This window comes from Fundulus heteroclitus, chromosome 3 (assembly GCF_011125445.2).
Source record: "Fundulus heteroclitus isolate FHET01 chromosome 3, MU-UCD_Fhet_4.1, whole genome shotgun sequence".
NCBI lineage: Eukaryota > Metazoa > Chordata > Actinopteri > Cyprinodontiformes > Fundulidae > Fundulus > Fundulus heteroclitus.
The window spans coordinates 26,492,555-26,514,353 of NC_046363.1; the positions used below are offsets into that span (position 1 = coordinate 26,492,555).

Sequence of the window (21,799 nt, forward strand, 5' to 3'; positions counted from 1 at the left end):
GTGCATGCTTCCGGTCCCCATCTACATATGATGCAACAGCAGCTTTATGTAGCTTGTCCTACTGAACCTTACTGCGGCTAGTTGGTAAGGTTTTCTAAAAGCTGCAACACATGCAGACCTTATGTCCTTGTGCACTTTGAATCACCCTTCATGTGCTTCAGTTTTAGGTCTTGGGTCAAAAGGAAAAGAGGATTAGCTGGAAAAAAAAGGGAAACTTAAACTGAATTAATAATGATCTGCACTGACAAACATTTAGAAATAAGCTTTTAATGTAATATTTTAATAAAGGGGGTTACAGCATAACTATATAATATCCCCGAAATAAAGTTGGGATTCAATGGAAAAGAAAACAAGAGAGGGGGAGGCTAGATAGTGAAGATAAAGTCTAATTAATAACATATCAATCAATTAAATCTATTTGTATAGCACGTTATATGCACTGTTGTGCCACACAATGGGCTTTACAGGATTAAACCTATCCTTATAACAATAAACACAGCAACAATGTGATCCCTGTAGGGATTAATTGAGGTCAGAAAATGGTGATCATTTTAAAGGAAAAAACATTTGTAAAATTACTAAAAATAATGAACATTTTGTGAAAGAAATAGGAAAAGGGGGATTTTTTTATACGTATGTATATACAGATATATGCCTCTGCAAAAATTGCGAAAACACCTAACATTATCCTGTTTATGAAAGAGAAACAAAGAGGTGCATGTTTCTTTTTATTATTTAAGTAACTCAAATTACAACCTAATCTAAAAGATGACTAAGAATAAAACTGTTTCATTATGATGATAAAAAACCTACAGAACAGTTTGATACAGAAGCCTACAGAATAGTTTGTTTATTTTATTTTTGTGTGTGTTTTTAAGATTCTTTGTGGTTTTTGTGTTATTTTGTTGTGTTATTATGGGACAAATGAAGTTCTTTTGGAGAATCTGATTGATTGAAGTTTCAATCAATCAATGATAATAATAGCACATACAATGTTTTATTTTTAAAATGTATAAAGCCTATTATCATTGTAAAAATAAACTACGGTGGAGGTTGAAAAAAATATATGATCATGGCTTTGAATCTTGCAACCAATAAAAATATAATAATGTATTTGGTCATATTTCTAAAACAAATGGACATTATTTTCAAAACAAAAGTGAATTAAGAAGAAAAATCATATAAGAAATAAATGCGAAATGTAAAAAGAAAAAAAATTAAAACAAAAAAAAATGCTTAACATCTATGGAACACAAAAAAAGTAACACAACTACGTAAAATATACATTTGAACTCAAAATAAAATAAAATATTTAAAACAAAGTGCTAAAACGAATGTATGTCACTTCAGTTTCATTTTTTAAAAGGTTTAATTAAATGACTAAATAAAGTGAGTTAAAGGGAACACGGCTTGGAAGCAGTGAGTAACTGGTGCGGGGAAGTGAGGTCAAACTTTCCTCGGTGTGGAAACAAAACGCGGATATAAAGTCAGCCAAATCTCCCCTCGTGCTCGGACGTCATCCGCGTCCCTCCCTCTCCGTCGCCTCCTCCCTCTCCTCCCTGCCCTCCTCCTCCCTCTCTCCTCCTCCCCTTGCCTGCCCCGGATCCTCTCAGTCCGCTCTCTCTCTCTCCAGCGGGCCCGAGTTGCACATCTGTCCGGCGGCCGTACGCCCACGCGGACCCTGCCGACCCAGAGGGAGAGTGGTGGGGGGATGAAATTAGCAGGGACACGGCGAGAGACAGAACCTTTGTTGGAAGAAAAAAAACCCGACCAGTCTCATCGGAGCACCTCACATATCTTTCCATCTTTTTAGTTCTCCCCCCCCCACTCCACTCCTCAGGGGAAAAAAAATATTTATTTTTTTTTACTCCGTGGAAACATGTAAAAACTAGCCCGGATCTGGAGCAGCTGCACTCCCGTGAGCTAAACCCAGCGGGGTTGGACACACGCGACGGGACCGTTAGGTTTACAGCCGGATAACAAGGGACCCGGTCAACGCAGGAGGAGAGGAACGAAACGACATTTTCCTCCTTAAAGGCTGGACTTCACCCTTCTTAATAATAATTAAAAAAAACACCAAAGTAAGTTCTGTTTCATTTTCATGTTCGGCGAAGCAGTTAGCAGCAGTTGGGATTGTGTGAGCGCTGCGGCAGACGTACGCTCCGCATCCTGTTTCTGCTTAGACGTCATGACGTATTCATGCAGGAATCCGCTAATGCGACATAACAGGATACTTTGGTTTAACTTTTTTTTTTTTTTTTTTTTTTTTTTTTATCATGAAAACATACAAAGTAATGGGTGAAGATGTTTTTGAAAGACAGCAGAAAAAGTCTCCGTTTAACGGTAGGACGTGATGGTAGCCTGGCGCGTGACGGGATGCTTTATCTGTGCTAACAAAGTTTGCAGCAAACCAGCAACCGGCCGGCGATGCGATCCCATTTAACTAAGACACACATCCTTCAGTAAAAAAAAAAAAAAAGAGCTCCTACTGTTAACGAAGCTTATTCATGTCGGTTTTTCTATCACATATAGTGATTAGACCCACTTTTCCTTCGCCATTGATTCCATTTGATTGTCTCCAACTAACTCCCACAGTAAAGCTGCTATCCGGACGTTTTTTTTAAAAGTCTGCAAAGTTAGATATAATTTGTTCCACATTGAGCAATATTTCATAAAACGTTTTTTTTTTCTTCATTTTCTTTTGATGTTTTGCATTAAAATAAGATTAACATCTTCATTAACTTCCAAAACAAGCTACCACGTGCAAATCCCTCTGGTGACGTCATATAAGGCAACTAATAAGAAAGCTTTTTTTTATTATTATTATTTGTCTATCCATTTGTATGTCTTTTATTCTTTTCCCCTGTTTCTTTACCACATTCATCTTTCAGAAGGCATTGCCTAAAATGTATGAAGACCTTGAGTAATGTTGTGTGAGAATAACATCACACCCTAAGTGAAGCAAACTCCAGCTACAAACCAGCAATCCCGGCTGATTTGCTTGTAGTTGTGGCGCTATAGCTACTGTTAGCGATACAGACCGATAACAATGCATGACTCGTCATTTTTTGCTTACAAACGCAATAGAATTGTGGTAACAAATCATGCTTTACAGCACTGTGTGCAGAGCCTTCTTTACTGCTTTCCCCTTTAACACTAACTGTGCCTCACCAGTTACTTTAGCTTTCGCAATTGTACCAGTAAAAAGGAAAACCGTTAGAGCATTCAGTCATATTTTTAAGTAAAATACAATCTGAGGTGTGGGCATTATCAATCAGCGAAGGCGACAATATCGTTAGTTTTGGTGGGTTTGCAAACATCAAAGGTTATGGTTAGTATTGTTAAACCACAATTGAAATCTTGAAAGCCTTGTTTTGTTTTCTTTCCTTTTTTTTTCACATCTATAGTCACAAAGTGACTAAGCAGTGTTAATGAATTGCTCTCTGCTTTATACTGCTGTGAAAACCCCAATCTCTGAGGCATCTCATGAAAGGGACTTTAACCATAAGAACGGTATGACAGAAAATGTTTGTAGTTTTGATACCGTAAATTCACGCCTACCTTCATGGTTGTTTATATTTTGTATGGCTGCTGCCTAGTGTCAAAGGTCTACATCCAAGTTGTTCTAAAAACCATAGGGTCTATTTGAGATGTTCTGTTAAGATGGTTTTTGAGTTCCAACAATGTTTGCTGCAAATTTCCTTCCATCGCCTGTTACTTTTTGTGGAAAATAATCCACAGACAGACGGGCTTATAATGATCCAAGTGAAAACTCTCTCTGAAGAAGTGGTTTATGTAAGCTGAAGTACTATGAATTTAGGCATCATGTAGGGCCTCTGTTCCGAAAAGCCGTGTGATTATTTAACGTGTTACAAGCAGAGCGTGGCATTTATTCATTCTGCGAGTTACGAATATCTACAGCGACTAATGGGATGGAAAATAAAAACCTACGTTCCTAAAGGGATCATTGTCTGCTTTAGCTTCTCCTACCACAGCAGTATCCATCGAGGATTGGGAGTCAGACTCTGACAGAGAGATGTAGGGCTGAAACACTTAATGACTCAAATGTTAGTTAACTGCTTCAGAATCTGTTGAAATCTGTCAAACGTAGCTTGTCTGCTATGTTATCTAACATGTACGTACCAGTGTTGGCTGATCTGCTTAACTCTTGTGCGTCTTGTGGTGTAATTGGCCCAAATAGGCACAAAGCAGAATTAGGAGGGGGATTTTTGTTTTGGTGTGGCTTTTATAAACGTTCTAATTTGTTTCTGTTACTCAACATCCAAACTTTACTTCACTGTGTTTTTATTTTTTGGGGGTGAGGGACGAGTCAACCCCTTCGCCATTTTGCGCCTTGGTCATTTCGGTCGCTCCATAGGCGTTTAATAGCAACATCGTGTCAGTTTGGATCTCACAGTGGTTTAATTTGGGCTCCTAATCTATCTTGCTTCATATGAGTCAACAATAAAACCATAAACTGATGTGCCTTGGTTTAAGCGCGTTGGTAAAAAGTGGTGTGTTTACAGGTGCGATGTAAAAGTTGGAATGGACAAAAATAAAAAACATCCATGGGTAAGAAATAGGCGTATGAACTGGAAAAGGGGCAAACTGACCCAATATTTATGACATTAATTTCCTGTTCTGCATGTTTATTTTATTGTCAGGTCTGTCGTTGGTACATTTAATTGTTGAATAAAAACAGATTACACAAATGAGTTTGTAGATGTTGTAGTCCTTGGAAGGAAAATCTAAATGAGCCGGACAAACCGAGAAGAAAAAAGAGGGGAGGAAAGTGATCGGCGGAGCTTTGCAGCTTCCTTAAATGAGCTCCAGCATCAGTTGGTGCTTTGTTCATGTAACCTCATTTGCCTAGTCCTATGTGATAGTGTGCTTGTTAATGATTTATGAGAAAGGCAAATTGCAAATAAAATGATGCACTGAAGTCAAGACCAGACAGTCAGTCCAGTATTTATATGTGTCAACCTGAGTCCTTAAAGTGTAACTGTAACATTGATCTGTCTGTGATTACATCTTCTGTCTTTTCCACCTGTTTCGTTGAGTAATCAGTGTTGTAGTGGAACATGGTGGAGTTTGGTCCTCGGTAAATGAATAGCCTCTCAGGAGCAAAACTAATCACCCAAAGGCAGCTGTAATCTTGGCCTTGCATCCAATGAGGTGAATCTTCTCGGCCTCACAATACGCCCCGTCATACCTTCCTGCTGACTGATTGACTTCTAGCATCAATAATTATTGAGTGTCACAGATCAGTGACACCAAGGCCCTGTTTACTCAACGCTTTTCTGTGAAAACGGTAAAGTTTTGTTGTGTTTCTCGTGTACTTCACAATGGCGCGTGTCTTCTTTAAAAAACGGGTTCCACAGTGGGACGTTTTGAAAACACTGCGGTCGCCATTGTCATGCAGACAGAAAAAAGAGAATCTTCTCCTATGGGGAAAGCCCTGGCATATGCCAGCATGACGTCAGACTGAGCCACTCTGGGAGCAGGTTTCAAACGTAGTCGGTTTTACGACTGCTTCACGCTTCTTCGACTGGATGGAACCCCCCGTCAAAAGCAAGTCAGATACAGCCAAACTCAGCTTCATCTGGACTGGACATTAATCCTGCGTTATTGTCGCGCAGGTCTGTGTAACATCAAGGCACAGATCTACATGTTAAGCGTTTAAATCGATTTATCGACCAGCCCTAGTTGTATCCGACAAACTTCTTGGTCAGATGGGGATTCCCATTCAGACAAAGCAGCTGCAAAATCAACAACTTTTGATGCCGGTCGCAGAGTGGGAAAGTCTGGAGCCGCCCCCCAGTGTTCAGCTCCTTTTGGACACCCCATCCACATGATCAGCTACAAACTGATGTGGCTACGCATGCGAGCCAATGTAGACCATTCCTCTCCCTTACCACGCTTGCGCTAACGCAAACAACAACAATGGTGGACATTAGAGTTGCAATTGAGTTTCAGACACTATTCCAGGGTTCTTGCCAGCGCAAATTTGTCAAAAGTACGCTGAAATTAGACTATTGTGCTACGTACTAAGCTAACAGTACGGCACGGCTGTTTGAGAGCAACATAGAAAGGTCAGTAAAGCTCTTGAACGTGCATCAGCACAGTCCTAAGTCTACCGGACAACACAGGCTAACATTAGCCGTTATTAGCTCGACGTGTATGGACCACCTTGTCTGGTGTCCACAGAAACGGCTCTTTTCTAGCTCCTGCGTTCATTGTTTTCGCCCTGGCATAGGTATTGCAATGCCTATTATCGCTCCTGTTACCGCGGCTTGATGTGGTTTCATTTTTATACTCAAACATTTCTGCGCGGATACAGTATTCAGTATTCCTCGCCACCAGAGCTGCATCCATGTGGATGTAGCTCTGGTGGCGTCGTCATTTAAAGCATTGGTTTTACACGTACGCATTTTGTTGTTGAGTTTCAAAGAACATATTGCCTACTAGTGGTGTGGCATCAAAACTACATTGTTTTTAATGTTTGTGCTAGTGTTGTGTGCACAGAGCTCATAATTAAAACGCCATGTAGATGTGTTAACAGACGCGGAACAACAAATCCGGTTTTCTAATTGTTACCGTGTAAGACCTACTTTTGTCAGGACTTCACATACAACACAGCAGGTCATAAAACAGCTCTATCTGTTTGAGATGGTGAAACACAGACTTCCACTTATAGAATAAAGTTTTACATACTGAGATTCACAGTTATTTAATCGTTGTAATTCTGTAATAACCGATGGCCATGCTTTCTGGGTTACTTTCTCCAAAGAATGCCTAAAATGTGGGCGACGTTTATTCATCGTTTATCCTTGCCGGGAAATGCCTAAAGCATGACCTGAGTTAGGGCTAACAAACCATGTGCAGCAGAGAGGACGTCTGGCTCTCCTCTCTGCCACTTTGTCTGTCCAGATGCATCTTGCTGCTATCACACGTGACACAGATAACACATTTTGAAAGCTTTTGAAATTAGCGTTTGTGTCTTGATTAGCCGTATTAATGATATTGCTAGATTTAAGTTCTCAATTATTCGCTCGCCGTGCACCGGTGCTAATTACTGTATTATCAGAGGATTTAAACGTATACCGTTCATAATCTCGTGGTCTATCATGATTACAAAAACTGAGTAGTGATCCTGCTACGCACAGTTGTTGCAGGTTAATAACCTGTGCTGTTATCTATGGTTCCCGTTTAGGAAGCAACTAATAACAGTCATAAGGTTCTACACGGCTGTTTGTTTTTCTTTTTTTTATACCTAGTTTCATTAAGCTCTGTTTAATGCTCTGCTGAGAAAAAGAAACTAAACTTTATTCCTTCAGTTCAATCCCCGTGAGGGACTGGCGACCTGTCCAGGGTGTACCTTGTCTCACACCGCTGGAGCTGGGCACCAGCAACCCTGCATGAAAAGCGGTTATAGACAATGGGTGGGTTACGTTCATGCAACCTATTATGCTCTGGATTTGCTATGGCTTTTAACTACAACTTTAAACACAGAGCAGTAGGAGTCAATTTAGGCTCCTACTGCCTAAATTGACGAATTTAGGCAGTGATAATTAGACAGAGGACAGGAGATCAAACCAGCTGCATCCCAACTTCAGGGTGATTAGCATGACGATATTCAATTCAATTTTATTTATATAGCGCCAATTCATGAAACATGTCATCTCAAGGCACTTTACAAAGTCAAATTCAATCATATTATACAGATTGGTCAAAAAATCTTCTATATAAGGGAACCCAGTTGATTGCATCAAAGCAGCATTTACTCCTCCTGGAGAAGCGTAGAGCCACAGGGAAACTCGTCTGATTGTCCATGGCTTTGCAGCAATCCCTCATACTGAGCAAGCGTGAAGCGACAGTGGAAAGAAAAACTCCGGAGATATTAGTTTGTTAAGGGCGGGTTAATAGTCTGGTACAGTAATATCAACCGAACAGCACTTTATAGCTACTGCCTTTCTATTTTCTTGCACAGACGCATTAGCAACTAGCTTTTATATTACAAAGGTGTAGCTCATCCAGCTGGTTCTCTTGTTTACACTTATTTTATTATTTTATTGGAGTTAGGTGAAACAGTCTAAGACTGAACAGGACTTTGAGTTTTTAGTATTTCAAGGTGTTGATTAAACGTCAATTAAGACCAGATGGAAACACATAAACTGATTTAAAATCTCATTGGAAATGTTATTGGGCCTCTGTCATACAGTATGTTGTTACTATTAGTTGTGTTTTTTACCCATTATCCATTTGCTCCTTAGCGGATGTGTACCTCCATCTCATACCCACACTTTGCCATTTTATCTCGTCCTACCTCCGTTTTGTTCCAGTAAGCAAACTATTTTGTATGGATGTGTGTAAGCAGGGAGTATCGCTTCAATTCTCTCGATACGTCAGTGAATAGTAATAAAATGCTCAAATCCAACAGGTGATTTGATTTGTGTTACTGTTAATGCTAAATGTATTCATACCCTTGGCAGATTTAGGTTTAAAGTAATCTTTTGAACTTTACCAACATGTTTCTTCTGGCTGGAAGCAATATGAACATTTTGAAGTGGCCCCGGCCAGAAAATCTGTGGAGGGAGATAAAGATCAGGGTGATGGCAAGCAGGCCTTCCAACGCCAAAGCCTCAGAGCTCATGACCAAACATAAATTGTTAAAATAGCAAATGAAACACGAAAACTGGCATTACTTACTGATTATTGAGAAGGCGATCATTAATTACTGAAATACCAAATAAGAAATATAAACAAACACAGCTACATATTGTTTTCTCAATTTGATGCTCCTTTTATATTCTGTTACTATCTTTTGAAAGATGCCCAGCTTCCTGGTTTGAGTAAAAATCATTTTAAATAATACATAATTTTAAATCTAAAGTTGCCAGGGGTATGGGGCATTTTGGGCCTGGCTGTTAAGTCTGTGTTTACTTTACATTGCAAATGACTCCGCTACTCCTTTAGCAGAGCTATTTTGATAAAATCGCCCAAAACCTCCCAAAAATGTAAATGCTCTGTAAACCAAGCACCGGCGTCTACCTGTCTGTGCCAAATTCAAATCATACACGCACTAACTCAGCGGCGTCCGTCAACATACAGGTCCCACGCGTCAGTATTGTTTATTCCATGTCTAAATGACCTTCTCTGCTTATGAACCATTCATTTGATCCATTATTGAAACAGTCTGAATCCCTTTTCACCCCTTGTCCCTCACGCTTCACCCCAAACGCTACTTTTCTAAGGGGTGGGGTGTCCCAGTTGTTCGAGGGAGGTTTAAAGGAAAAGACGTTCAAAAGGGAGATTTTTCTGGGTCGCAATCTTAAAATGTCCCTTGGCAAATGTTAATATAACCTTAGTTAACAAATCTATAATGGCGCCATAATCACTGCTATGTAAGGTGACCAGATTTCTGAGATCAAATCTGGGGACATTTTTTTGCTCATGGATAAAAACCAATACATCTCATCAAGATGAAATGAGGAAACGGGGACAGTAATGGTTTCATTTATTTTTTACATATTTATTAATATTTAAACAACAAAAATCAAGTGTAAAAGCTAGGAATGTGCCTCTCCACACTTTTAGAATATCCTAAGATTAATAAAATGAATACATCAATGGTGGTATTATTAGAAAACTAGAACCGTGTCTCTGGGGTCAAGGGTGTGTTTGAACGTTAGTATACTTATTAAAAAGTACGCTATTTTGGAACTTTATACCAAGTGGTATTTTTTATTGTTAGCACCTCGTAAATACATCACCGAGAACGGAAATACCCTCAAACTAGATTGGTAAGAGGCGCACATTAGGCTGTAGGTTTTTTGTTTTTCCTTTGCGGCCGTAAAGATAATATGTGCTGCGGGACTGATAGCTGCTCAGAAAGCACTATGCAGGCTATTAGTCACACGCTGATTATTATGTAATAGAAATAAGTGAGAACTGATCGTGCTTTTCGAAAGGAGTGTCCCAATCATCTGAACCACTTCCTGAATTAAGTGGCATGGGGAGGGTGGGGAGGATTCATCTGATTGACACCGGACACGTTGGCTGTAATCCGCCCGGCTCTCTCTTTAACACGTAGGCACAGCTGTGGAGGTTTTTGTTTTTGTTGTGTTGGTGACGTTTTAGCTTCTCCCATTTTGTCCAGTCCAAAAAAAAAAAACCTCCGTTGGGTTCATCTCTTAGTTGATGTGTCTTTCCTCACATCTGCTCTGTGCTCTTCTGACGGTTGCTAAATCCTGAGGTTTGCATGACTCAGCGTCCAGCGCGAGCATCTTTAAATATGACTGGATGCGAGTTAACGGGTGCTTTTAGCACCCAGATGGCACGGTGCTAAGTGACTCATCGTTGTTAGTCCTATGACTTATGGTTCCCCTGGCCGGCTCAGTTTGCTGCCCTCCAATGATTGACTGCCAAACATCAAATTATGTTGTCACCCAGTGGGAACGAATGGGGGCAGGGTCGGGCGGTACCCCCCCCCCCCCACCCCCCCCGTGCGGCGGCAGTGCGTTTACAAATCCTTCCAGATGTCCCTGGACTCTGTGCCGTGTTGGCCTCGGCTCTGCTTTGGTTCTCCGTCCGGACCTCTTTGAGAGCCTTCGTTGTAGGCGTGTAAACATCTGGAACATCTGGAAGGATTTCCTGCCAGGTTGATGTGAGATCGCCGTTTACAGTCGCTGCATGCTTCCAGTGTAGTGCAGAGGAGAAAGTTTTGTCTGACTGAGAGGGAACTGCCCTGCTCCGCCCCCCCCCACCCCCCCACACCCCCCTTTGAAGGCATTCTTCGCTTTTATTGGACACTTGAAATGGTCAGAGTCTGGTCATGTGATCGGCTAGGCCAATGGCAGGAGGACTTGGGGGAAGCTGTGTGGTGGGGGGGGGAAACAGCTGAAACGCGCTGAATTCACTGGATGAACAAAAACAAGCAGCCCTAAAATACTCTGGATCCAAAAATAAATGGAGAATGCAAAGTAACTCCACTGGACGATGCAAAGTTTTAGAGATTTTTACGGCCTTCGCTGCATATTAAACCCACTGATATGCGATACGCTTGGTGGGAGTACGTAGCCTTTTGTTATTATGAAAACCGTTTTTCATAATAACAAACGAACAGAGCTCCGTCTGCCCTTCGGACGGCTCAGTTACTTAATTCTTAATTCGCTTCGACTGCAAGGCCCCTTTGTGCGGCTACAGGCTCTCTGTTATTCAGTTAAGCCGGCGTGGCCTGGCACGGCTCTTCACCAAAAAAAGTGAGATGTGGAGTCTCTGAAGTGGAAAGCGCTGTCAGAAATTATGGAGGAAACTATGTCATCCTCCCCGTTCTCCACCAGCTGTGTCCAAGGGAGAGAAAAAGAGAGGAGAGGCTATCCCAGCGCTCAGAGACGGAGCCCGTTGCAGCCGGAAAGAGGGGCCGCGGTGACTAACACGACACGTCGTGGAAAATGACAAGCAGTGTTGTGTGCCCGGCTGCTCCTGCGTCTTCACGGGGGTTCAGGACGCTGTCCAGCAGGAGGCCTCCACACGCTCCTCGTCTTTATTCAGCCCAGAAACACGCTGTGAAAACTGGCCGATTTGATTCTGTTGAAAAGTATCCAGATCAATAGACGTTCAGAAGAAGTTTTACTCCTATTATTCCATCAGCCTTTCGTGTCGTTAAGGCAAAAGGCTTTTCTCAAGGCAAGGCAAGGCAAGTTTATTTATATAGCACAATTCAGTACAGAGACAATGCAAAGTGCTTTACATGGTTAAAATATAGGAATAAAAGCAAGTAGGGATAGAATGTAGAAACAAAAAAAGAACATTAAAAACAGTAAAACAGTTTAACTAGAACATTCAAAGGCAATTTCAAACAGATGTGTTTTTAATCTCGATTTAAAGGAACTCAGGCTTTTCCGCACTTTTACAGTTTTCTGGAAGTTTGTTCCAGATTTGTTTCAGCAGCATTCTGAGAGCCACTAATCAGGTATTTTCGAGCTGCACATTGAGAAACGCAACACCCGCCTCTCGGTGTCGCATTCGTGCGTTTTGGAGTTTTTATTCGTGTCGTTTTAGTTTTCTTTTCTTTTTTTTTTTTTTGTGCTACTTTTAACCGTCCGTCACAAATCCAGGTTTCTTTCCCGCTCTGCTTTCCTTCCACGCTTCAGTCATTTTAACTGTACCCTTGGGTGTGTTAGGAAAATAAGAGCAGTAGAAATTCCCCCCCAAAAAACGTAAAAAAACAAAGCAACTGGACTTGTTTTTTGTAGTTGAAGACGTTTCGCCTCCTCTCCAGGAAGCTTTCTCAATTCAAAAAGTCTGGAGTAATGTGGAGTAACAAGCTTTATACTTGAAAAAACGTCTTCAACTACAAAAAACAAGTCCAGTTGCTTTATTTTTATACTTTTTTTTTGGAATGACCATGACCTGAATGACTGAGAATCTTCACCAGCATATGAGCAGCAGAAATGTTTCTGGCTCTCGGAGCCAAAGAGGGAATCCTCCTGATATCTGGCAGCAGCAGCAGGGTGGGGACGGGAGTGCAGGCGAGTCGGCTTTGGCATTTGCAGCTGCAGGAGTTGCTGTGTCTCTGTGAGGGGATTCCTGCGATAGAGTGCGTAATGGCGCCCCCCCACTTGCTATGTCCTTATAGATAAATTATGACTCACGTCCCGCAGATGCCTCGTTCCCCCCTTTGCAGCCGGCCTTTCACTCTCTGCCACTCCCTGAACACACGGCGGTGGAGATATTCATCACCGCACGTCTGAGGAGGAAGCAGCAACCCGCCGATTCCTCCACTCAGGATTTCATCACAGAGGTGTGAAGGAGAAACGTTTGCTCCTCCTTCATAGGTCTGTGCCAGCCGCCTGCTGCTCCGTTTCAATGCATTAGGAAAGATGTGCATCCTCCCAGGGAGCGCCCAGTAATCAGGTTTAGAGACTGAAAGCAGCAGCGCATGTTCTCCAAAGCGGAATCATTTGTATGTGAACGCAGATTGCACTCGAGGTTGGAACAATGTCAATTACCATCTGTCTCTTAAGTTTAAATAATTTATGTTTACAGGCTAATAAATCGTCCTGGTGCAGGGCGTGCTTCAGGATGCTGGCGGAGCTGAGCGACTGGTTCTGGCAGGAGCGGCTGTGGTTTCCGGAGGGTCTGGGCTGGGCTGACCTGGAGGATCGGGATGGACGGGTTTACGCCAAGGGCCGTGATTTATGGGTGGCGCTTCCCATCGCGCTGGTATTCCTCATTATCCGGCAAATCTTCGAGAGGTCGGTCCATTTTTCACCCTGTTCCCGTGACCCCCCTCCCTCGACCCCACAACCGTGTTTCATTTAAACATTTACTTTCTCTGTGTTTTACACATTTATCCCTGTCGTTCTCTTTGTCTTTTACCTTCTTTCACCTTTCCCTGTCAGCTATTTCCTCTTCCATCTACAACCTGGGCTGCATTTCTACCGCAGCAATCATTTATTTCACGTTGTTTATGTTTGTCCAGCGGTCTTACTGTCACCATTAAATTATTATTGTCATCATATTTACCTTTCTGTCCCTCATTGTCGGTAACAGAAACGTTGGGAAATGTGGTGAAAGAAACCAAACAAACAAGACACTCATAACATTTATTTACACCTACATTTGTCATAAAAACTGAACGCACTCGTAAAGCTGCAGTGTTTTTCACTATCAAAAATATGAATGTTTTTTTTGGTCAAAATTATCCATGACACATTTCTCATTTATGTGTTTTATTGGTTTATAGTAGATCTAAGAAAGCGTCCCTTATATCGACCATGCTTCTCTGTTTTCTCTTGTTGTATTTACATAGGTCCCATTGTTTAAAGAAATAAGCAGAATAAAAATATAGAAAATTAAAAACAACATTTCTTTTTGTAACTTGGATCTTCTCTTTATACTCTTTATGGTTTTATGGATTTCTACGCCATCTGAAAAATAAGTGGAATTGTTTTTTTGCAGCTTTGGGTGAGAATTAATGGGAAAGTAAATACTGTAGAGGATGGAAATATCGTTATTTCCAGACTTTAATCTTTATTTAATTGTTAAAAAATTGGACCCATCCACCCTTTTGTCAATACCTACTTCTTCAATCAATCAATCAATCAATCAATCATTCAGCTTTATTTCTATAACACATTTTAAAACCCCATGGATGACCAAAGTGGTGTACATTAAAACAACAAAAGTTTAAAAAACAAGTTAAAAACATACAAAACCAAAGACCAGGCTCACAGCAAGAGTATTTTAAAATGCCATACACGACAAGAGCACAGTGTATTAAAGCCAGGAAATAAAAGTGCGTTTTTAAAAGAGATTTAAAATAAGTAAAATGGGAGGCCTGTCTGTTATTTAATGGTAAGTTATTCCATAACTTAGGAGCAGCAACATCAAATGATCTGTCACCTCTGAGCTTTAGCCTAGTTTTAAGGACTGTCAGCAGCAGCTGATCAGCTGAACTAAGGGATCAGGGTGGGGCAGTAAGGCTGAATCAGCTCATATTAATATGGTGGAGTCAGGTTGTTCAAACATTTAAAAACAAATAACGAAAGCTTAAATTTAATTCTGTAGCGCACAAGGATCCAGTGAAGGGACCCTAGCATTGGAGTAATATGCTTGCGCCTACGGGTCTGAGTTAACAAACAAGCAGCAGAGTTCTGCACAAGCTGCAGACGTGAAGGGAGGTCTGGCTAGTACGCAGGCATTACAGTAGTCATGATAAACTGTGGTAAAAGCATGGACTGTTTTCTCCAAGTCAGGTCTTACTAAGATTGATTTCACCTTTGCTATTTGACGAAGGTGATAAAAAAATTTCTGAACAACACTGCTGATCTGTTTCTCAAATTTGAAATCAGAGTCAAACTTTACCCCCAGATTGGTGACACAGTCCCTGAGATAAAATGACAGTGAGCCAAGATCTACTTTTGGGGCGGGACAGCAACTCAGTCCAAACAGCACAACTTCTGTCTTGTTCCCATTTAAACTAAGGAAGTTCAGAGAAAGCCATGCTTTAACGTCCTCAAGGCAGTGTGTGAGTTGCTGGGCAGTGTTGTTTTGTGCCTATAGGGGAAATACACCTGGCAATCATCCGCATAACAGTGAAAAGAAATGCCATATTTCCTAAAAACAGAGCCGAAGGGGACACTGCAAAAAGAAAACAAAAAATAAGTCAGATTTTCTTGAAAGGGCTGTATTTGTCCTTGATTTGAGCACGTAAATAAGATGGTTTGCCAATGGAATGAGATTTTTGCACTTAAAATAGTAACAACTTATCTCTATCATCTTATTTCAGGTGCAGTATATCTAATTATCTTATTTCGGGTGTCAAAATGATCATTCCATTGGCAGATAATCATAATTACCTGCTCAAATCAAGGACAAATGCACTAATTTCAAGAAATTGTACTTATTTTTAGTTCCGTTTTTGCAGGGGAGTAGGTAGAGAGCAAATACAAGAGGGCCGAGAATTGACCCCTGTGGGACCCCGTATGGAAGAGGAGCTGTGGAAGACATGAAGTTGTCCATTTTTACACAAAGACTCCTATTTAGGTAGGACCGAAACTAATCAAGGGCGACGCCCCTAATGCCCACACAGTGCTCAAGACGAGAGATTAAAATACTCAGCCTTACTGATCAACGGTATCGAATGCAGCGGACAAATCTAAAAGCACTAAAACAACAAACTTTCCAGAGTCTGTTGACAAAAGTTTATCATCAGAAACCCTCAGAAGTGTGCTTTCTGTTCTGTGAAGTGCTTTGAACCCAGACCGAAATGGCTCAGTGACACCATTGTCCTCTAAAAATGGTAACAACTGGTCGCAGACAACCTTCTCTAATATTTTAGAAATAAATGGAAGATTAGAGATGGGCCTGAAATTAGAGCAGAGAGAAGGGTTGAGGCTTATTTTTTTTAAGAAGGGGAAGTACAAACCCTTGAGACTGTACCAGAGGAAAGACTGCTGTTGATAATCTGAAGTACAATTGATCCAATAGCAGCAAACACCCCTTTAAACAAGCAAGGTGGGATGGAGTCTGTAGGGGAACCAGAGGGCCTCATATGACCAACGGTGGCCTTTAAAAACGAGAGGGACTGTGGATCAAACTGATCAAAATCACATGAATAGTGCAAAGGAATAGGAGGGTCATAGGAAGGCTGAACGATACAAGCTCTAGTTGTGGCTGTTGTGGTTTCAGGTTCTATATCTAACCTTTGTATTTCTATTATGAAAACTAGCTAAAGAGAACTGAGAACTATAGAAACGATGAACGTTGGTTCATGGAGGTCATAAAATTGTGTTTTAGGACCAACAACAAATTGTCAGGGACTTCTATTTTAAATGAAACACGTCTAAATAAAACATGTCTTTCATTTTAAAAAAAAAAACTGTTGTGTTTAAAAAATTAAGCTCAAAGCTAAATTGTGCATAGCCGTTAATAAAGAAAAGAAAAAAAATTACTTTTGATTTTCATCCTGTTGCTTGAGGTTTCGGTCCACTGCAAACTTCCTCTTGCTGGTGGCTTTTACTGCGGAAATTGCCACCCGTTTACTTAGAAAAGGAAAAAAAAAAAAAAAAAGTCTCGTGGTTGTCTTGTACCTATTCTGTATCTGTCAAATGAGGAAGAACATTTTTTGCTACCCCGTTCTTTTGTTATTTTGTCATATGTTTATTGAATATAATTAGTTTGTTTTTGAAGATATATTGCGTAAACATCCTGTACACCATGTGGACATCCTGTATGGTGCCTTCATATATCATTTGTGTAACGATTAAGTCGTAGAAGGGTTTCCATTAGATTTAAAACTGCAGGTTTTATCTATTTTCTTCCTAAAATGTTCTTCCTTTTTAACCCCTTGTTTAATCCCAGGACAGTGGCTACACCTCTGGCCTCTCTACTCGGTGTGAAAGAGACAGTTCGGCTCAAAGCCCCACACAACCCCTCCCTGGAGTTCTACTACTGTAAAGTGACCAAAAACCCCTCACAGGTAAACTCTCATTACTCTGTAATCGCAGACACAGAGCGCTGCATGATTGAAAGGGCAAATACTAAAAATTGTACCTCCCTCTGTTGGCTCAGTCTTCAGTAGCAAGTCTTTGCAAGCAGACCGGCTACTCAGAAAGACAAGTGCAGCGGTGGTTCAGACGGAGGAGGAACCAGGACCGACCAAGTTTGCTGAAAAAGTTTCGAGAGGCCAGGTAAACGCACGAGCACGCTCTCTTCAAGATTTCCGGTTGTTCCCAAAGCTCCTCCTCAGTTTTTTTTTTTTGTTTTTTTTTTTTATGAGTAATTCTTTGCCAAAACCTTTCTCCACATATAATGTGACGAGTCAAACAGCATTTAGCAAAGGACCAACATGATATAACTGTTAGAAGGTATCTGTCAGGATAGGGCTACAAAATAAATTCCACAGCATGCATCTATCTATCTATCTATCTATCTATCTATCTATCTATCTATCTATCTATCTATCTATCTATCTATCTATCTATCTATCTATCTATCTGTCTGTCTGTCTGTCTGTCTGTCTGTCTGTCTGTCTGTCTGTCTGTCTATCTATCTATCTATCTATCTATCTATCTATCTATCTATCTATCTATCTATCTATCTATCTATCTATCTATATATATATATATATATATATATATATATATATATATATATATAAATAATTAGAGAAAACATGGGACCAATAGCAGAACAGTTTTCTGTATCCTCCATATTTCTGGACTAAGGTGTAGGGTTGCTGGGCGTTTTTTTTTGTCAGAATGTATGCAACCTTAAATTTATCATAGTTATTTTTACAACCTGCCATTTTAACAATGGTGGGGAAAGTCTTGAGAGCAGCTGAGTGACATCAAGCCCCAAAAGCATCTGAGACCCTGAGCTGACCTCCTGCATGTAGAAACACATTTCTGGGTGCAAGGACAACCCCCCCCCCCCCCCCTATTATTAACCCGCCGGTCTGCCTTTTAGACCCGCTTCCCCACGAGCACAGGAACACATCCCCAGCCGGAAAACATGGCTGCTGCACGGCCCCAGCTGCGTCGGGGACTCTGTCGTCACTTTAGCCGTATTTATGTTTGCATGTGAGTTGTGTTCAAGATGCGTAGGATGTCTGTGGGTTTTGGTGCGGGCGTGTGCACGTGACTGGATGTTTGTCCTGCACGGGTATGGTGTGCGTTTCACTGTCGCCGGTTGGAACATAAGGACATTAATTCTTTTCAATCAACCTATTGTCTGCGTCCAGACAACAGGCTTTCTGTCTCTCCCCCCGGTGGGTGTATCCCCTCACTCTCTCCCTGTCGCTGCCGTGTTTTCTGCTGCTCTGTCACCGCTGCGGCTCTCTGTCTGAAGCCTTCTCAGCACACCTGTGTGAGCGAGCAGAGAGGAGCAGTGGGCTCTCTCGCTCTCTCACACAGGATGTTTACAGCTTTCCCTTTGTCTGTTTTTTTTTTCCTTTCTTTTCTTTTCATCGACATTTGTCCAGCTTTGTTTGTTCACATGTCATGGTTCACCATTGATTGTGTATTTCATCAGTATTTCGTATTTCATGTGTGGAAACTTAATTGTGCATCTCTTGGTAGAGGATTTATTAAAACATCCTCTCCTGGATTGACTGATTGAAGAGAAAGCATGTGTGTATGTGTTTGTTCTCTTGCAGTTGGAGATTTACCTTTTACCTTCTTGCTTTCATTGCTGGCCTGGCCTCCCTCATCGATGTGAGTACTGCCACGTTAGCACCCCCCCATCAGTCCTCCTCCTCCTCACCTCTTCATACATAGCCGCACTCAAACTCATCCATCATCGGACCCGATGCTGTAGCTGGGATATTTCTGTAGCTGTCTGTTCTTTTTGCTCCGATAACCTCGCCTCTCGCTCCGCGGAGACGAAGCATTGACTCATCCCCTTGCTGAGTCAGTGGATATAAATACACCTGCCGATTTTCTGCCGTCTCATTATACCGACCCGTTTCTCCTTCCAGAAACCTTGGCTGTATGACACGAAGGAGATGTGGGAAGGCTTTCCTGTGCTGGTACGTCTCTGGGAGGGATGAGTGCAAGAAATTAATTAGCTTAGCAGAAATACAGAATAAGCATGAAATGGTTGTATAAATATCAATTATTGTCTTGAAGTGGGAAATAAAGCCAAAATAATACAGTTCTGTGAGAAAGAATGTGCCCCCCTTACAGATTTCTGCTGTAGTTCGCTTTTTTTTTGTCATACCTAAATGTTTCAATGTCACACAAATATAACCCAAATACACACAGAGACTGTTCTCGCTTAAAGAGTTAATTTATTAAGGGAATAAAACTATTCAAACCGGCCTGTTTCTATGCAAAAATGTAATTTTTACATAGAAACCCTTTAAAATGATAACCTGCCATGAACTGTTTGCAATAACAAGAATAGTCTGTTAGATCTCTCTTCGCAGAATGGGTTTAATTCAGCCGCAATGGAGGGATTTTAAGCATCGACAACTTCTCAGTTGGATCTAGGTCCAGCCTTTGACTGGGCCACTCTAAAGCCTTTGTTTTTGTTTTGTTTGGCCCATTCAGAAGTAGACTTGGTGTGGTGCTTCAGGTCATTGTCTTGTTGCATAGGCCAAGTTTGTCTCCTTCAGGATTTTCTGTCAGAGAGCAGATTTCATGGTTCTATCAATTAAGACAAGATGTCCTGAAGCGTGAAAGCATCCCCAGATCATCATACTACCACCATCATCCTTGGCTTTTGTAATGATGCACTTTTTTCTTTATGTTTTGTAAATTTAATCCCAGTAAATTGCTTTAAGGCCAAAATATTATTTTTAATCTGCAGTGGCTTTGGTCTGGAAATCCTCCCATGGACACATTTTTTGTTTGTTTCTTTGATTTTTGCCCCAGCTCTTTCCTATTGCCTCTGCCTGCTCAGACATATTTCCTCTGCTCCTGTTTGCTGGCATTCTTTTGCCCAAAACCACAGAAAAGTTTTGCTAAACTACAGTGACTATCTAATTTATTTATTTTTTATCCCCGCGTGGACTACTTTACATTTTTAGGTTATTCAAATCGCATCCATCAACATCAACTAATCTGCACAAAATGCTTCTTCATACCACAGAGGAATTAGACCGACTTCTCGGAGAAAAGGCCATTACTGAAAGCATAATCCATCGACATGAACTGAATATGGAAAAGGAGCAGCTGATGCCAGCTAATCAACACAAGATGCCTCCTCTCGCCACAGAGCACTTCGACAAGCTTCTGCAGAAAACAGCGGTTATGGAAATTAAAATCCATCGACTTGAATTTAATGCTGGATATGGGAATGACACAACTCTGCCCATGATTCCCAACAGTGACAGCCAGCTCAGCGACTCCGCCAACAAGCAGATCAACCCCCCCATCCCCCCGGACCGCTTTGGGCGCAAAGCCATAGGAACAAGGAAGAACTACGCACCTAGATAAGGAGAACTGGCCGACATTACACAGAGGTATCCCAAGGAAAAGGAGGCTGTTCTCACTACAAATGATGGGAGTGAACCAGTGAAAGGCTGGAATTCCACTAAAAAACAGATTTGCTCCACATCAATATGACGCCTAGGAAAATAGTCCGTTTCCTGAAAGCAATCAAACCCTAACAAGAACAGAACAGAAGTGATCATCTATGACCTTAACCTGGTGTCTTATATCTCAGACTGTCCTAGAGATCATAAAAGAGAAAAACCCTGGAAAAACTCTTAATACACACTGCTATTAATCAAATAGTGAACAAATCTGTCCTAAATATTGTGTCAACGGACATTATGGCAACAACAAAACACCGCTGCATTGGTATCTGCTGGACGGACTCACAATATGATCATCGGGATCACATGAAGGGAGTTTTTTTCCGTTGATTTTCCAAAACCCCGAAGGATTGCTGAGAAATGTCAGCGTTGGATACGAGCTTTTAACCGAGAGGACTTCACTGTGGAATCTGACCAAAGACACCTATGTGCTCACTACGTTTCCTCGGTGGTACGGAGGTAACACTTGAATGTCCACACCTGATACCAGCGACTGCAGCGTCTGTGCAAGCACTGTAAATCAAGGTTAAAAACCTGTTTGTTTAGAGTTGCCTTTGAATGTTAATGTTTAATTTAAGATGTTCTAGATAACGTAAACATCATTAGATTAATTGACCTACTGCTACTATTCCACTACAATGTACTTTCTCTGTGTCTTTTCTTTTCTAATATTCAGTTTATGTACAGCACTTTGAATTATCTTGTTACTGAATTGTGCTCTACAAATAAACTTATTACTATTACAAGTGACGCTGCAGTGCCTAAGATGTTATTTTGGGTTCTTCTGTGACCTGAATGAGTCGATGATGCCCTCTTGGAGCGGATTGGGTTTTCCACTGGAATGGTTCACCACTGCTCCAGATGTTTCCCCATTTGTGGATCTTGGCTCTGACCATGCTTTTCTGTAGTCTCAAGACCTTAAAATTGGCTATTTAATGGATTTCTTGATACTACAGGTTGTAATGTTGTGGCTAATTAAGCCAAACTTCTGAAAGATGTGGTTAATCACAGTTATTCAACAACACGCCAGGGGGAAAATACTTTTCTACCTAGGACCCAACTTATCTGGATTTCTTTTGTTCCCTTGATAAATTAAATTATCATTTCAAAACTGCATTTTTTGTTTATTCAGACTATACTTGTGTGATATGAACATTTCTTTAATGATCTGAAAAGTTTAAGTGTGGAAAAAAACAAAACCAGAAGAAATCTGTAATGGAAAAAAAAACAAATTTTCATAACACTAAGGAA

At 41.1% G+C, this 21,799-nt stretch overlaps 1 protein-coding gene across 3 annotated transcripts in view; it reads left to right on the plus strand.

Annotated features, from left to right (window-relative positions):
* The first annotated feature begins 1,580 nt into the window (after positions 1 to 1,580).
* cers2b (ceramide synthase 2b) overlaps positions 1,581 to 21,799 on the plus strand; it is a 30,554-nt gene continuing 10,335 nt past the window's right edge. Inside the window, exons 1-6 of one of the 3 annotated variants that reach the window (XM_036134486.1) lie at positions 1,581 to 2,081; positions 13,051 to 13,259; positions 16,870 to 16,987; positions 17,080 to 17,198; positions 18,665 to 18,722; positions 18,986 to 19,036. In XM_036134486.1, the coding sequence (XP_035990379.1) occupies positions 13,087 to 13,259; positions 16,870 to 16,987; positions 17,080 to 17,198; positions 18,665 to 18,722; positions 18,986 to 19,036 (519 nt within the window). In that variant the 5' untranslated portion in view covers positions 1,581 to 2,081; positions 13,051 to 13,086. Of the gene's footprint in view, positions 2,082 to 12,550; positions 12,968 to 13,050; positions 13,260 to 16,869; positions 16,988 to 17,079; positions 17,199 to 18,664; positions 18,723 to 18,985; positions 19,037 to 21,799 lie in introns of those variants that run through there. The other 2 variants (XM_036134483.1, XM_036134489.1) reach the window with 2 other exon arrangements.